Here is a 16,631-nt window from a genome sequence, read left to right on the forward strand (position 1 = left end):
ATATGCTAATATCCAGCCTATATTAAAATTTACCACAGAACTAAATGACTTTCAAGCCACAAAGGGGAATTCCCTGGAGATCCAGTGGTTAGGACTCTGCTATTTCACTGCTGAAGGCCCAGGTTTGATCCCTGGCTGGGGAACTAAGGTCCCTCAAACCTCCCAGCCAGGCCAAAAAAGGGGGAAAAATAGAATGCTAGATTGGAGTTGCAAATAAAACCAGATAAACTAGCATTAGCCCAATAGCACAGGTTTCTGAGAAATGCTGGTGCCCAGGAGTGAGGGGCTTTCCTTGAGAAAAGCAGCTAATAGCAGTTCTTCTTACTGAGCACTTACTGTGAACCTCCCCCGGGGTTATGGCTTCTGACCGGAAGACACATTAGCTCTTTGCGTGTCTTCACAGTCTAGCTCAGTTGGTAAAGAATCTGCCTGTAGTGCAGGAGACCCAGGTTCTATCCCTGGGTTGGGAAGAGCCCCTGGAGAAGGAAATGGCAACCCACTCTGTATCCTTGCCTGGAAAATCTCATGGACAGAGGAGCCTGGTGAGCTGCAGTTCATGGGGTCCCAAAGAGTTGGGCATGACTGAGCGACTAATACACAGTACTGAAAATAATGCCTATGTAGAGGCTCCACTGATTGATTATCATATCTCCCTGGTTGGTAAAGTTTTCTTGGCTGCCAACAGGTGACGTCATTGTTTAATTCAATCATTTGAACAAAGTCGATGTTATTATCTCTGTTTTACAGAGGAGGGAATCAGAGGGTCAGATTTGTCCCTAACTAGGAAGTAAGGAAGCAACAGTTAGAACTGGACACAGAACAACAGACTGGTTCCAAATAGGAAAAGGAGTACGTCAAGGCTGTATATTGTCACTCTGCTTATTTAAGTTATATGCAGAGTACATCATGAGAAACGCTGGACTGGAAGAAACACAAGCTGGAATCAAGATTGCCGGGAGAAATATCAATAACCTCAGATATGCAGATGACACCACCCTTATGGCAGAAAGTGAAGAGCAACTAAAAAGCCTCTTGATGAAAGTGAAAGTGGAGAGTGAAAAAGTTGGCTTAAAGCTCAACATTCAGAAAACAAAGATCATGGCATCCGGTCCCATCACTTCATGGGAAATAGATGGGGAAACAGTGGAAACAGTGGCAGACTTTATTTTTGGGGGCTCCAAAATCACTGTGGATGGTGACTACAGCCATGAAATTAAAAGACGCTTACTCCTTGGAAGGAAAGTTATGACCAACCTAGATAGCGTATTGAAAAGCAGAGACATTACTTTGCCAACAAAGGTCCATCTAGTCAAGGCTATGGTTTTTCCAGTGGTCATGTATGGATGTGAGAGTTGGACTGTGAAGAAGGCTGAGCGCCAAAGAATTGATGCTTTTGAACTGTGGTGTTGGAGAAGACTCTTGAAGAGTCCCTTGGACTGCAAGGAGATCCAACCAGTCCATTCTGAAGGAGATCAGCCCTGGGATTTCTTTGGAAGGAATGATGCTAAAGCTGAAACTCCAGTACTTTGGCCACCTCATGTGAAGAGTTGACTCATTGGAAAGGACTCTGATGCTGGGAGGGATTGGGGGCAGGAGGAGAAGGGGACGACAGAGGATGAGATGGCTGGATGGCATCACTGACTCAATGGATGTGAGTCTGAGTGAACTCCGGGAGTTGGTGATGGACAGGGAGGCCTGGCGTGCTGCGATTCATGGGGTTGCAAAGAGTCAGACATGACTGAGCAACTGAACTGAACTGAGGAAGTAGAGGAGCTGAGATTCATCTCAGGTTGGTCTGACTCCAGAGTCTTGAGTGGTCATCTGTCTTGGTCATCACCAAAGGACTCTGGTAGGAGTAGTAAGGGCCTGAGACATGGGTAGAGTCCTGGGCGAAGAGAGGGTAAAAGAGAAGAATGGAAGAGGAGGGGAAGAAGAAAACACAGAAAGGAACAAAGAAAGGAAGTTTACAATGTCATGGAACTAAAACTAGCAGCCATTGGATCCAGAGCCACAGTAGATAGTGCAAACAGGTGTTTATTCTTGTGGGATGAATGAGAAGCTTTTGAATCTCCACCCTCAAAACTCTTGAGTCAGGTCCGTAGACACCACTGTGTCCTCAGAGCTAGCCCAGGACCTGGCCCATGCGAGGAGCTCAGATGAATGATAGTGCATGAATGAATGTGTGAGTAAGTAATAGAATGAATGATGGTCTACTATGTAAATTATTTAATAAGGCACTGAGTGGCTGAATTAATTAAATGGCAGACGGATAAATTTTTTAAATCTCCATAGGAGAATGAGGAGAGAAGACAGCTAAATCTAAACCACCATTATGTCCAGAGCATTTTATCATGAGATCTGTGCTAAGAGAAGGCAATGGCACCCCACTCCAGTACTCTTGCCTGGAAGATCCCATGGACGGAGGAGCCTGATAGGCTGCAGTCCATGGGGTTGCTAAGAGTAGGACACGACTGAGCGACTTCACTTTCACTTTTCACTTTCATGCTTTGGAGAAGGAAATGGCAACCCACTCCATGTTCTTGCCTGGAGAATCCCAGGGATGGGGGAGCCCAGTGGGCTGCTGTCTCTGGGGTCCCACAGAGTCGGACACGACTGAAGTGACTTAGCAGCAGCAGCAGTGCTAAGAACTTCATAAGCAGTTTTTCATTTAATCCTCAGAGCAAACTCTGTGGTATTATTTTCATTCTTTAAGTGAGGAATTAGGCTTGAAGATGTGAGAAGACACGTTCAAGGGCATGTAGCCAAAGAGCTGGAAATTCAACTTGGCCGTTATACCCAAAAGCTCAGGCTTTTCATTACACAATGAGTGCTCAATCAATATTACTTCACTCAATACAGGACTTGTTTTTTGTAGCTGCTGCCACAACAGGTGAACCCCCACTTATACAACCCTTGGAAAGCTGTACATTTAAATATAGGTAATTACTTAGCTCATTATGTAAAGGAATATTGTGTGTCCCTTTATAAGTGAAGGATTGCCTTGAACTCATCTGTTTCCTAAATCTGAATTTTGTTCAAAGCAAGGTACATATTAACTAAAGATGTCTACTTGGAGGAGTTTTTTTAATTATTGCTGGGAATATGGAATTTTTGGTGTTTGGATAACTTATGACCAGGCCCTTAATTTTGTGACACTTCATCTTCATGGTTTAAATAAAGGTAAATTAAAATGTACCTTATCCAGAAACCATTAAAGACAAGACACATTCAATATATGTAAAAATAAACAGATTTCTTCAGGATAAAAAAACCACCCTAAGCCAAGTCCACAAACTCAGAAAAAAATATTTTTTTTTTTTGAAAAATTTTTGAAAAATAAAATAATATTTTATTTTTATGAACCACAAACTCAGAAAAAAATATTTCTATTATAGACTAAGAACTGTCTTTATACAAAACTCTCTTTAATCAGTAAGAAAAGGTCTATAACCAAATAGCAAAATGGGCAAAGGAAACATAAATGACTTTTAAATATATGAAAAATGTTCTCATTTACTCATAATAAAAAAATATAAATTAAAACCATACTGATGGACTAATTTTTTCACTTATTAGATTGGCAAAGATAAAAAAATGTGATAACACACTATACTTAAGGGGAGGGAGAATATATCTTTTGTTTTAGAAGAAATAAGCTGGCGCTACTTCTATGAAGAGAAATTTGGCAAAATCTATCTAAATTACTCTACATGTATATTTTGAAGGTATAGTTATATCTGCTGCTGCTGCTGCTGCTGCTGCTTCTGCTGCTTTTAAGTCACTTCAGACGTGTCCGACTCTGTGCATCCTACGTATATGCAAAATTATGTATGTGCAAGGTTACCATTGTACATGGTTGAAGAGCAAAAGAAGGAAATGATCTTACGATTCATCAGTAGAGGACTAGATAACATATAATGTTTATTTACAAAATGGAGTTCATGCTACATCTAGATATGTGCTAATATATTTCCGAACATCCACATGAGTCTACAGAACTCATGAAATGTATCTAGTTCTAATTGAGATATGCTTTAAATGGAAAACGCACACTAGATTTGGAAGACTTGGTATAAAAAAGTGAATGACACATCTCAATAATTTTTTACATTGATTTCCTGTCAAAATGATAATAGTTCAGATATGCTGGTTTAAATAAAATTTATTGTTAATTTTTAAAAAAAAAGTTTTTATTGAATTTGTTACAATGTTGCTTCTGTTTACGTTTTGGTTTTTCAGCTACATGGCATGTGAAAGCCTGACCAGGGATCGAACCCATGCCCCCAGCATTGGAAGGCAAGATCTTAACCACTGCACCACCAGGTAAGCCCCTCACTTGTCCCTTTTAAGGGCTTCACTGGTGGCTCAGACTCTAGATAAAGAATCCGCCTGCAATTCGGGAGACCTGGGTTGGGAAGACCCCCTGGAGGAGGGCATGGCAACCCATTCCAGTATTCTTGCTTGGAGAATCCCCATGGACAGAGGAGCCTGGCAGGCTACAGTCCATGGGATTGTAAAGAGTCGGACAAGACTGAGCACAGTTCCTTTTAACTTTTCAAATGTGGCTGCTAGAAAGTATAAAAGGAATGTGTGCCTGTCTTTACATTTTATTGAACAGTGGTGGCTCTGGGTAAAAAATTAAAGTGAGAAAAACCAGGGGATAAGAGTATTTAGCATACTACATTTATGCTTTAAAGAAAAGACAAAAGTGCTTTCTGAGAGATTTGCTTCTTTATACATATTTCTGGAATGATACCCTAGAAACGATGATATTGGCTGCTTCTGGAAAGAGAAACTGTAGATAGAGGACAAGGCTGCAATTTGAATCTTGAGTCCTTTAGTAAATTCCTGAATCAATATTTACAAGCATTTTGAATAATATACAGTGATACAGTACCCCCCCCCCCAACTCCTAACCCCATTCCAATATCCCCAGTGGATGCCTGAAACCCTGGAGAGGACCTAACCCTCTGTAAACTGTTTTCCTTACACTATCTAGGTGGGTTAAGTATACAATGTGGATATGCTGATCAGAAGAATGAGTCACTCACTTCCTAGCCAAGACAGAGTGGGACCAACTGTGGGGCGATGAGCGATTTCAGCATGCTACTCATGAACGTTTGCTTCTGGAAGTTTTCATTTAATATTTTTGCACTGCAGTTGACCTCAGGTGGCTTAGACAGTAAAGAATCCACCTGCAAATTCAGGAGACCTGGTTTCGATCCCTGGGTTGGGAAGATTCCCTGGAAGAGGGCATGGCAACCCACTCCAGTATTTTTGCCTGGAGAATCCCCATGGACAGAGGAGCCTGGCGGGCTACAGTCCACAGGGTCGCAAAGAGTCTGAGGACTAAGAACAACACAAGTGAAATCGAAAAAAGCAAAACTGTTGATAAGGAGGGACGACTGTATTATTCTTTAGATGTTGTGTGTATAATATACATTATGTGCATGTATAATATATATTAGTCAAAAGTAGCTTAAAATATTTAATGTAGAATAAAAATATGCACAGAGAGGCTAGAAAAATAGACAAGTATATATTCATAGAAAAAGCTGAAAATGTGCAGGAAAAGAACTGGCAGTTCTTTTAGTTCTTGTAGTGAGGAGAATGTATTATGGACGAAAAGGGAGAACTTACTCTGTTTTTTTGTTCTGTGCCATTAGGGTCTTTTGTAAAGACAGAGTTTAATTTGTGTAGGTCTAAGAAAAGAAACTAGATTAGAAAGAAATGTACATCTGTTCACAATAGCTGTCTTCATATAATGAGATTATAGGTAATTTTTTCTTCCTACTACTTTAAAGATTCTTCCAATTATTCTACATTTTCCCAATTAGTCTATAAAGATTCTTACTTTGGTAGTGGAAGCACCAGCAAACCTTTGAATCACTAAGGTTTCTTTTTAAAAAATACTTTTAAAGATTCTATTGGCCTTTTAGAGAATTTTAAATTATCTTCATTGCCTTTTTAAATAATAGTAAGGAATGTGGACTCCTTATAAAATGTCAAATGACACAAAGCTACGCGGAAAGAAAAAGTATCTCGTAATTCCATCTCCTTCTGCAAAATCACCACTGCTCTCTGTAAGTTTTAAAATATTGCATTTATGTTAAGCCACTGGAGAGGCTGAGAACTCGAATATACTTGCTTTGTGCCAAGCACAGTTTTAAAAGCTTTCCATTTATCTTGTTGTGTATACCTAACAACATTGGGGGTAAATGTTATGTCCCAATAACCACTGAATCAGGCCTCTGAGGTTTAAAACAACTTGTCTAAAGCCATGTGGGAAGATCCCCTGAAGAAAGGAAATGGCAATCTCCTCCAGTATTCTTGCCTGGAAAAATCCCAATCCGTGGGGTGGCAAAAGAGTTGGACGCGACTGGGCTACTTAACAACTACTTTAGAATGGGGGCAGGGTTGGCATTCAAATCCAAGTCCAGGAGCGTCTAAACCACAGCCTCAGGCGATTGCCATCATGGTGGGTGGGACTGGGGTGATTAAGATGCCGGGACAGGACCTGAGTTCACTTCTGTGGCCCCCCGCATCCAGCCTTCCTGAGGATGGACATTTGATAAAGGATGTTTGACTTAGGTGATAAGTGTAGGGTTCATGATTGGCAGAGGAGAAAATGTTAATAGTGGAGCTGGGGCATAATCGACCCTGGAGGGCATTTTACAGTGGTAGCCGGGGGTAGGGCGATAAAGAGAGGTGGGTGGAACGGAAGCCAGGGAGAAGCTGCTGGCCCCAGCACTCCAAAGGGTTAAGGCCGGGCAGGAAAGCCCCTGGGGGGAGCTACCGCTAAAGGCTGCGATCTGGCCGCCCTCACCTCCCCCACCAGCGGGGGAACTGGACGGGCGGATAGGACTAGCTCCTCCGGGATTATCTGAGGCCTCTGGGCTGAGGTGAGCTGCCGGGAGGGACGGAAGCCTCAGGTACCACACGCTCCTACCTGCCTGCGGGGCTCAGAAAGCCCGGCCTATCCTGGGATAGGCGCCCTGACCCTGGACGGAAGCATCTTTCGCACTCCCTCTCATTTTGGGGGTGAGAGGTGTTGAGTCTCAAGGCAGGGGGATGCTCAGAGCGAGGTGGGGATGGAGGCCTTTCTGGAAGGGAAGGGGCCTGCACCAAAGTGGGGGCAGTGAGTTCTCCAGCCTCCCCCGTCTCACGGGGCCAGGGATGGGGGAGCTGCCTCATGGAAGAGATGCATCCTGGGGGTTCAGGGAGCCCCAAGTTCTCTAACCAATCAGCCAAGGCCAGTTTCCCCAAGCCCTCAGCTTCACTCTCGCCCCCCTCCCCCTCTTAGCCTGGCCGCAGATTCTTCTTTTCCTTCGGTCTTTCTATCTAAACCTTCTCCTCCCCTCCCCTCCCCTCCCCCCAAACTCTTTGGAAATCTTTCAACTTTCTTTCAAGTTTCCCTGGGCAGTTCGGGGTCCGTTTCAGAGTTAGGTCAGGGTGCCTTAACACCCCCAGCTGGGTAGAGAGGCTGACACAATAGCTTCCATCACTTTACCATTGGAAGTGACCCCCGAATTTGCACTTCTTTCATCTTGGGACCAGAGCCCTTGAGGGTGGGCGATTTCCTGGCGGGGAGTGGCTTAAGCCGCTTCTCCACCGGCCAGTTGGCTGAAGACAGTTCGTGCTCAATGGTCCACCACGGATATGACACCAGTTCTGGAGTGAGCGTGGCGCTCAGCTGGGCACGCTGCCCTCAGGGTGACTTAAATGTCCCAAGCTGGAAGGTGGAGAGAGACGTGGATGCCCCCTGGGCTCTGGGCCACCCTCGAGGTCAGTAAACTAGGAAGTTTCCTCTAAATTAGGAAGAGTGGGTGCCTCATGCCGTTTGGAGGCCCCAGGGGATTGAGGGGGTGGCCTTGGGACACCAAAGGGGTCAAAGAGTGACTCTGAAGATGCTGCAGGTACGTGTGTGTGTTTGTGTGTAAGTGTGTGTGAGTATGTGTGTGGAGAGGGGAGGGGAGGCATTGTTTCAAGTTCTCCTTCTCCCCACCCCCACCTCCAGTCCTTCCCCACCCCCACTCGCCTGCCTGTCTCCCCTCCCCTGGCCTTAGCCCCTCCCTTGATGCCCCCAACCCGCCAGCCCTCTCCCCGCCACCCGGGGGCCTCCTGGTGGCTGGAACCACTGCCCATTCACCTTCCCTTCCAGGCACGTGATCCACTAGAGCCCCTGGATTTAGGAACTCCTGAGGCGTGGTTGATGGGGAGGCCCGAAGCCCACCCTGGTGCCCTCAGGCACTCCTGCTGCCCTTGGTGGTGGGAGGTTCCTTGGGAAGTCACAGTCGTGGGACTTGCCTGCCACTGGGCAGTTCCCTGTGGCTCCCTCATGCCCCACGGGGCCTCCTGGCCACTGGGGGAGAAACCAAGATGGCTGGCGCTCCCTTGAGCCAGGGGCGTAGCCTGGGCGGCTGGGTCAGCATGAGCAGGGGGACTGAAGGGCAGGCAGGAGAGGTGTGGAGCCAGGCCGGGGGAGATGCTAGTCTTACAGAGGCCTGCCTGTGTGGCTCCCTTCATGCTTGTCGGGCTTGCTTTGTGAAGGATGGGGGTCCTTGGTGAGCCGGTGTGAAGTCCAGGGAGAGGCTGGCAGGGAGGGTGTCTGTTCTAGGTGCCAGAGACTTGTCAGCACTGTCTGCGCCTCTCTTAGCCCTGCCCAGAGCGCTGGCTCACTCCTTCTAAAATGTAAGGGACAGAGGCCAAACCTGAGCTTGAGACCCCGTCTGCTTGAAATAAGGAGATGGGGATGGTAGGGGAGGAAAGCAGGCCTTGATGAAGGCGAGGCTTTGAATCGCCTGCAGAAGCTACCTGTGTCCATTCATCCATCCCTTGGCTCCAGAGCCCTTCTTGGGTGTCAGAGATGCTGGCTAGATGTTTTTGGATGTCCTGTTTCCTCCCCTTCCAACCTCAAGCCAGGGGAGCCTGTGTAGCCGGAGAGGCTTTGCCTCCTTGGTTTCACGCCTTTTCAGATTCCTTCTAATAATGGTGGGGCCAGGGGAGGCCAGCTGGGCAAGGCCCCTAGATTAGCTCTCACTTTCTGCACCTTATTCTACCAACGCACCTGGTAATTGCCAGCTCTGCTTGGCCTTGTATTTCCAGGGAGCCATCTCCGAAAAGACTGGTGCACCTGAACCCCATCAACCAATTGTCTACTTAAGTATGATTAAGCCTCCCCCTTCGGCCTCTGCCTTTCCCCACTGCCCCCTTCTCTGCTGGTCCAGACCCACCTGAGTTGTGAGGGTGCAGCGCCTCTCCGGGGAGCTACTTTTTCTCTGCAAGCTTTAGAGAAAAAAAGAAGTAGGGTATTACCTACTCACACCTCCTCTTACCTCTTTGGGGAAGAGAAAGGAATGAGCTAGGGTGGAATGGGGTGGGGCTGGGCCTTGGCCAGGTAGGTAGGGTGGGACAGGGGAGGGAAGGGGGTGGGGTTTGCACAGGAAGAAGTGTGATATATCTGGACGTGCTGGAGGGTATCTGGACCCTGCTGCGGGAGTTCAGGCAAGTCAACTTTCCCTTCCCGGACCTCAGTTTCCTTATCTGTAAAATGGCCTGATTTGTCTGAAAGCCCCAAGAATCCATGTGTTTCTGTATCCTTTAGGTAATGACCATTTCGGGCCCTGTATTTCCCTGGTTGGTGGGATTACAGTGGTTTTGAGGGGAGCTCTGGAGTCAGATTGCTTAGGTTTTGTAGTTTTAATAGCTTGTGGTCTTGGGAGTGTTATTTAATTTAACCCCCAAGCCTCTGTTTCTCTAAGTGTGAACTAAGAGTAGCCATCCTGGTGAAGGTGCAGGTGTGATGGAGTTGTAGCTCCTATGGAGGGAAAGTGAGAACCGCATATAAATAAAATTACTTCTGTAAAGCCTGAAGTCCAAATGCTCATCCAGTGCAAAGCCCACAGAAACTTGTAATCGGACAAGGTAACATCGTGCCCTGTTCCCCACATGGAAGAGCAGGAAGAATCACCCACATGATTTAATTGTCCCCTCTTTTTTGTTGAGATTTTGGTTGAATTACCTAAATGCACATAGTAAGCAGTAGGTAATGGTGGTTATTTTCATAATTTTGTTTGGAAAGTAGCAGAGCAGAGAGCTCATTTATATTCATCCGTATAGCAGCATTTACAAGTGATATGCAAGAAAAACAAAACCCCCAGCATCTTTGTTGTCTGCCAGAATGAAAAAGCTCTTCTGTGTGTACAGTTTGTTCCTCAGGGCTCGATTTTTTATCGCATATGGAAGTATTCTTGCTGAAGTTTATCTCCTGAGTCAAAAAAAAATAAATAAAGTTTTTTAAAAAGTAAATATAAAGTATATAAAAGATCAACAGATTAAAAGCTCAATTCCAGGGTCAAATAATATGGTACAAATAGAAATTCAGTGGGAGGTTAGATCAGATTTGTCACAAGAACATTAAAAAAAATCTACAGGTAAGAAATTTTTATCCAAAGCTGATTCTCATTACCCAGTTTTTAAAAAGCTCTCTTTTTTATGGTTATCAAGTAAAATTCTGGTGGTAAGCCTTTGGTTCTTTAAAAACTTTTTTTCACCTTTACTGAACCATAATTTACACCCAAACACATCCTTTTAAGAATGCAAGACACATTCCTTTCAGGTGTGCAGTGAGCTGGCAAATGTGTATACCCACACACAATTTTTAAACCCAAAGCTAATCTAAAGGAATTTATTAAACTCTAAGAACAGAGATCTGAGAAAGGTTAATGGTTTCCTTTTTAATTTAAAAAAGTGTCTGCAAAGGAATATTACTCTGTTTTGCAAAACACAGAAAACTTACCAGTAATTAGGAGGATTAGTTTGTCCTGAGAGGTGACTGGCATTTTAAGCTGGAGTAGATGAATCACGGGTCCTAAAGAGCATCTGGTTTCAACTACTGGCTGCGTCGCTTACGTCACCTGGGCAAATGGGGCCAGTGAGGCTCGTTTTGATGGTCTCAGTTTTTTCACCTGTAAGTTGGGGGTGATGGTGGTTCCCACCTTAAAGTTCAAGCGCCAGGATTGGGACAGTGCATGGCAAAGAGTCAACCTTCCTTAGTAGATCTCTGTCAGCACAAGGGCTAGGCTGCTGCTAACTCTTTGAAAAGACCATCTCTGTCTCAGTCAGCAGTTGTAAACTTTTTGGTCTTGGGCCCCCTGTGTGCTCTTAAACACTGAAGACCCTGAAGAGCTTTTGTTTATATAGCTTACATTGGTCAACGTACATTACATTCAAAATTAAAACTTAGACATTTAGGAAAGATTTCTTTATTAAAAAGAACAAACCTGTTACATGGTAATGAATAATAGTTTTCATGAAAAGAAACTTTTCTAGAACAAAAAGTGTTTCGTGAGAACAAGTGCATCTTTTAGGTTTTTTATGTCTCTGTAATATCTGGTTTAACAGAAGATAAGTAGGTGCTCATCTGTCTCTACATTTAATCTGTGGTGATACGTTATTTTGGTAGAAGTATATGAAGAAAATCCAACTTCATTCAGATACAGATGGACAGAGGGACAGGGGAAGGTCTTTTAACTTCAGTGCATGTAGAATCTTAGCTCCCCAACCAGGGATTGAACCCAGGCCACAGAGGTGAAAAACATCAAGTCCTAACCACTGGACCTTAGGAAATTTCTCTAGAAAGAGTATTTTGATAGCTTTTTCAGTGGATATTTTTTGACAACTATACCAAAATTTAACTGGTGGTAGTTCCTCAAACCTTAGTTATAATGCAGAATCTGAAACAATATTCAGGAACTTTGGTACCCTATTATATTAAAATCCTTTGCTTTCTTTTATACTTTGAAATGATCTGTGCCAGACTATTGGTTATTTGGGAAAGGGGGTTCATTGAGTGACAGACCTTCAAATGCTGGCCATTCCATTACATAGTCTAAAAAGTTAGACGTGTTAGTGTCACCACTGATCCCATCAGAAAAATCTTTAGGTACTGGGAAGCTGTCAAGCTCACTGTAGTAGATACAAGTTTTTCAAAATTCTAATTTTCATATGAAAGCTCAAAAATTTTCCCTGACCATAAAGTTTTCCTTGAAGTGACAGGCTCACCTTATTCACTTTTGAGAAAAACCTCTGTCAAATATATCCAAGTCTAAACAACTAATGCCACTTAATTTTTCTTTCAAGTTAAAAAACATTATTGTACGAAAAAACATCTAGTTCATCATGCAGCCCAAGCAGCTGTCACTTACTCGTTACATACCACTGTGCAGCAGAAATGCTGCCTGTATTTAAGGCTTGTGATTTAAAAAATAATAATCTTTGCTGCATCAAGGACATTTTGGAGTGGTACTAGCTTTCTTTTTCCCAACTGTGACTACATGGTGGTGAAGAACATAGTGATTTCTAGTTTGATCCATGCTGAGGTACTACTGTTTTACTCCAATGTTAACACAATTGCAAAAATCATATCTTAGTGATGTTATCTTAGTATTATTATGAAAAGAGTTTAACTTGAAGCCCCTCTGAAAATCTCAGGGAACCCCAAGGGCCCATGGACTATACTTTAATACTTGTATTATATAATATGTATAATACTAGAAATGTTGTCGCTCAGTCGTGTTTGACTCTTTTGTGACCCTATAGATGATAGCCTACTAGGTTTCTCTGTTCATGGGATTTTTCAGGCAAGAATACTGGAGTGGGTTGCCATTTTCCTTCTCCAGGGGCTCTTCTCAATCCAGGGATTGAACTCAAGTCTCCTGTGTCTTCTGCATTGTAGACGGATTCTTTACCTGCTGAGCCATCAGAGAATTCCCATAATACTAGATAATACTCTAATATATAAGACCTAGCACTTTTGTGGTACTTTACTATGTGCCCGGCACTTTTCTAAGGATGAATATATATATATATATATGTGCATATGTATGTATATATATACACACACACCCATGTATCGCCATTTTTTACTTTGTCTCATTTATACACACAACAAGTCTATAAGGTACATTCTTTTATTGTCTCCCTTTTAACAGAAAAGGAACCAGAAGCACAGAGAGGTTGATGACTTGCTCAAGCTAATAGCAGAACCAGGATTCAAAGCCATTCTCCAAGATCGAGCTCTTCCTTTGTACCACTGGGTAATTAAACAAACCCCAGGCGGCACGTAGCCATTTTCTTCCATGGCAGAATGGGAGTAGACAGGCAGTATCTGGAGGGACAGGGCGCAGGAGTGTCATCCGGGTACCCGTCCTGACCTCTGCCCTCTCCCCTTTGCCCTGCTAGGATGACCTCTCGGGAGCAGCTGGTGCAGCACGTGCTGCAGGAGCTGCAGGAGGCGGTGGAGTCAGAGGGCCTGGAGGGTCTCGTCGGTGCCGCTCTGGAGGCCAAGCAGGTCCTGTCCTCCTTCGCTCTCCCCACCCGCCGTGGCGGGGGCCCCGGCCCCCAGGTGCTGGAGGTGGACTCGGTGGCCCTGAGCCTGTATCCGGAGGATGCGCCCCGGAACATGCTGCCGCTGGTGTGCCAGGGCGAGGGCAGCCTGCTCTTCGAGGCGGCCAGCCTGCTGCTGTGGGGTGACGCGGGCCTCAGCCTGGAGCTGCGGGCGCGCACGGTGGTGGAGATGCTGCTCCACCGCCACTACTACCTCCAGGGCATGATCGACTCCAAGGTGATGCTGCAGGCGGTGCGCTACTCCCTGCGCTCCGAGGAGTCCCCGGAGATGACCAGCCTGCCGTCCGCCACGCTCGAGGCCATCTTCGACGCGGACGTCAAGGCCACCTGCTTTCCCAGCAGCTTCTCCAACGTGTGGCACTTGTACGCCCTCGCCTCGGTGGTCCAGCGCAACATCTACTCCATCTACCCGCTGCGCAACCTCAAGATCCGGCCGTACTTTAACCGTGTCATCCGCCCGCGCCGCTGCGACCACACGCCCGCCACGCTGCACATCATGTGGGCTGGCCAGCCGCTCAGTGGCCACCTCTTCCGCCACCAGTACTTTGCACCCGTGGTGGGGCTGGAGGAGGTGGAGGCCGAGAGCGCCCACCCTGGCCCGGCTCCGCTGCCCCCGCCCGCCAAGACCTTGGAGCTGCTCAACCGCGAGCCTGGCCTCAGCTACTCGCACCTGGGAGAGCACTCCAGCGTCACTAAGAGCACCTTCTACCGCTGGCGGCGGCAGTCCCAGGAGCACCGGCAGAAGGTGGCCACTCGCTTCTCGGCCAAGCACTTCCTGCAGGACAGCTTCCACCGCGGGGGCGTCGTGCCACTGCAGCAATTCCTGCAGAGGTTCCCCGAGATCTCCCGCTCCACCTATTACGCTTGGAAGCACGAGCTCGTGGGTTCTGGGGCCTGCCAGGCCCTGACCCCCACGGAGGAGCTGACGAAGCTGCCGGAGCGGCAGGTTGCCGAGGGGCTGGGATGCTCCTCGACGGCCGCGTCCAGCCCTGGCGTGGTCTTCATGCAGCGGGCCAAATTGTACCTGGAGCACTGCATTGCCCTGAATACTCTGGTACCCTACCGCTGCTTCAAACGCCGCTTCCCGGGCATCTCCAGGTCCACCTACTACAACTGGCGCCGAAAAGCTCTCCGAAGGAACCCCAGCTTCAAGCCAGTGCCGGCCCTCCTGGAGTCTGGGCCTCCCCAGCCAGTGCCGGTGGGCGAAAAGGCCTTGCTCCCTTGGAAGGGTGGTGAGGTCGGAGAGGGGGCAGCAAAAGCCACGGGTGGGGGCCCACCCGCTCCGCGGGCGTTCCTGCCCCTGAGAGTGCCGTTGTCCCGCTGGCAGAGGCGCCTGCGCAGAGCGGCCCGCAAGCAGGTGCTTGGTGGGCACCTCCCTTTCTGTCGCTTCCGTCTCCGCTACCCGAGCTTGTCGCCTTCCTCCTTTTGGGTCTGGAAGAGTCTGGCCCGAAGCTGGCCCGGAAGCCTGTCCAAGCTCCATATCCCGGCCCCCACCTTGGGCAGAGGGAGCAGGAAGGAGGCAGAGGAGAAAGAAGCTGGCAGGAATGTGATAGCTGCCGTGGCCCCCCCTGAAGGGACTTGGCCAATGGCAGCTTCTCCAGGGCAGGATCCAAGGAAGGCCACAGGAGGGCCTTCCAGAGAGGGGGCCCTGCAAGAGGGGCCCACGGCCCAGGGTCGGCCCCCCAGTGGGTCCTTGTCCAGTCACCCTGTGGTGACAGCAGCCGCGGCAGGGGGCCGGGACGGCCAGGTGCTGGTGATGGACATGCTGGCCACCACGAAGTTCAAGGCCCAGGCCAAGCTGTTCCTGCAGAAGCGCTTCCAGTCCAAGAGCTTCCCCTCCTACAAGGAATTCAGCACCCTCTTCCCCCTCACCGCCCGCTCTACCTACTACATGTGGAAACGCGCCCTCTACGATGGTCTTACTCTGGTGGACGGCTGACAGGGAGGTGTGCAAGGGGCTGGGAGGAAGGAGGACCACTTGGGAGAAGGTCAGAGGCCTGAGTCAGCCCCTGGCTTGGCCAGGATCCCTTTTGCCTCCACGGTGTCTACCGTGACTCCGAGGGCAGCTTTGTGTTGTTTCCCAGCTCCAGGGCAGAGAGAGCCAGAGACCGGCCATCTTGCCTCCTGTAGACAGCTGCAGGACCAGGGATGTTCTCTTCAGTTGTTTACCATTCTTATTTTTATTATCGCGTCTTGGTTTTTTTAGTCTTTTGATTTAAGTGAGTTGGCTGGGCCCCCTTGCTCGTGTTGGAAGCTCTATGTATGTGGGGACCCGAAGGGAGGTTGGTTAGCTACAGCCGCTCTCAGCTTTTCCCAGGGACACAGGGAGTGTTGTAGCGTGGCCATCTGTCCCATTGGGCAGAATATATGCCTTCAGTTTCTTTTGGGGGTTGGCACCCTCTTTACTCAAAGATGTTTCCCAAAGCAACGTTAGAGATCAGATGTGGAGCAGGTCATAACTTCTGCTTGGTGCCCCTAAGGGAGAGGGTGCCAGGTTCCATATGAGCAGAAGAAGAGATGAAGAAGGACCAAGGTTGACCTCTAGGGGAAGGTCCTGAGCCTGATCACTGAGGGCTGACCTGTTCATTGCGAGGAGTTTGGTAAAGGGCCGGGGGAGAGAGCCTTGGGTCCCTGCTTGCTGGTGCTTGGTGCATCTGCTGTGGACCCCTCAGCCCTTGGGGACCCCCATTTTTCTGTTGAGCTCTGCAGAGCCCATGCCCCGTCTCCAGTGAGAGACCACACAGGGGCCAGGCAGGTGAGAGACTGACTTTGCATTGTCCAAAATGAAGTTGGAAAACCAAAGAAATAAAGTGATGTGGTGCTCACAGCCCCTGGTCTCTGGTATTTGTTTTTGCTCTAAGTGACTGCTCCTTCCCATGTTCCCTTTGATTTAAGGGGACTGAGAGTGACCATTTCTTTTCCCAGGTCCAAGACTTGGACAGAGGGAATTGCTCTGGGGTTTCTGCTTAGAATTAGATGTTGACCTTGGATGTTCTTCCAGCTGGGGCAGGGCTTTGGCTGCCTGGAGAGATACTTCCCAACAAATGGGAGTTGTTTAGTTGTTCAGTAATGTCTGACTCTAGCCTGCCAAGCTCTGTCTGTGGAATTCTCTAATCAAGAATACTGGAGTGGGTTGCCATTTCCCTCTCCAAGGTATCTTCCTGACTCAGGGATCAAACCTGTGTCTCCTGCATTGGCAGGCAGATTCTTTACCTCTGAGCCAC

General features: G+C 47.5%; 1 protein-coding gene across 1 annotated transcript; it reads left to right on the top strand.

Moving 5' to 3' along the window:
* Positions 1 to 13,243: 13,243 nt before the first annotated feature.
* On the top strand, positions 13,244 to 16,174 carry VRTN (vertebrae development associated). Its single transcript, XM_027552836.1, has one exon. It carries the CDS (start codon positions 13,244 to 13,246, stop codon positions 15,344 to 15,346), a length of 2,103 nt encoding a protein of 700 aa, XP_027408637.1. The 3' UTR covers positions 15,347 to 16,174.
* Positions 16,175 to 16,631: the final 457 nt, after the last annotated feature.

This window comes from Bos indicus x Bos taurus, chromosome 10, assembly GCF_003369695.1.
Source record: "Bos indicus x Bos taurus breed Angus x Brahman F1 hybrid chromosome 10, Bos_hybrid_MaternalHap_v2.0, whole genome shotgun sequence".
NCBI lineage: Eukaryota > Metazoa > Chordata > Mammalia > Artiodactyla > Bovidae > Bos > Bos indicus x Bos taurus.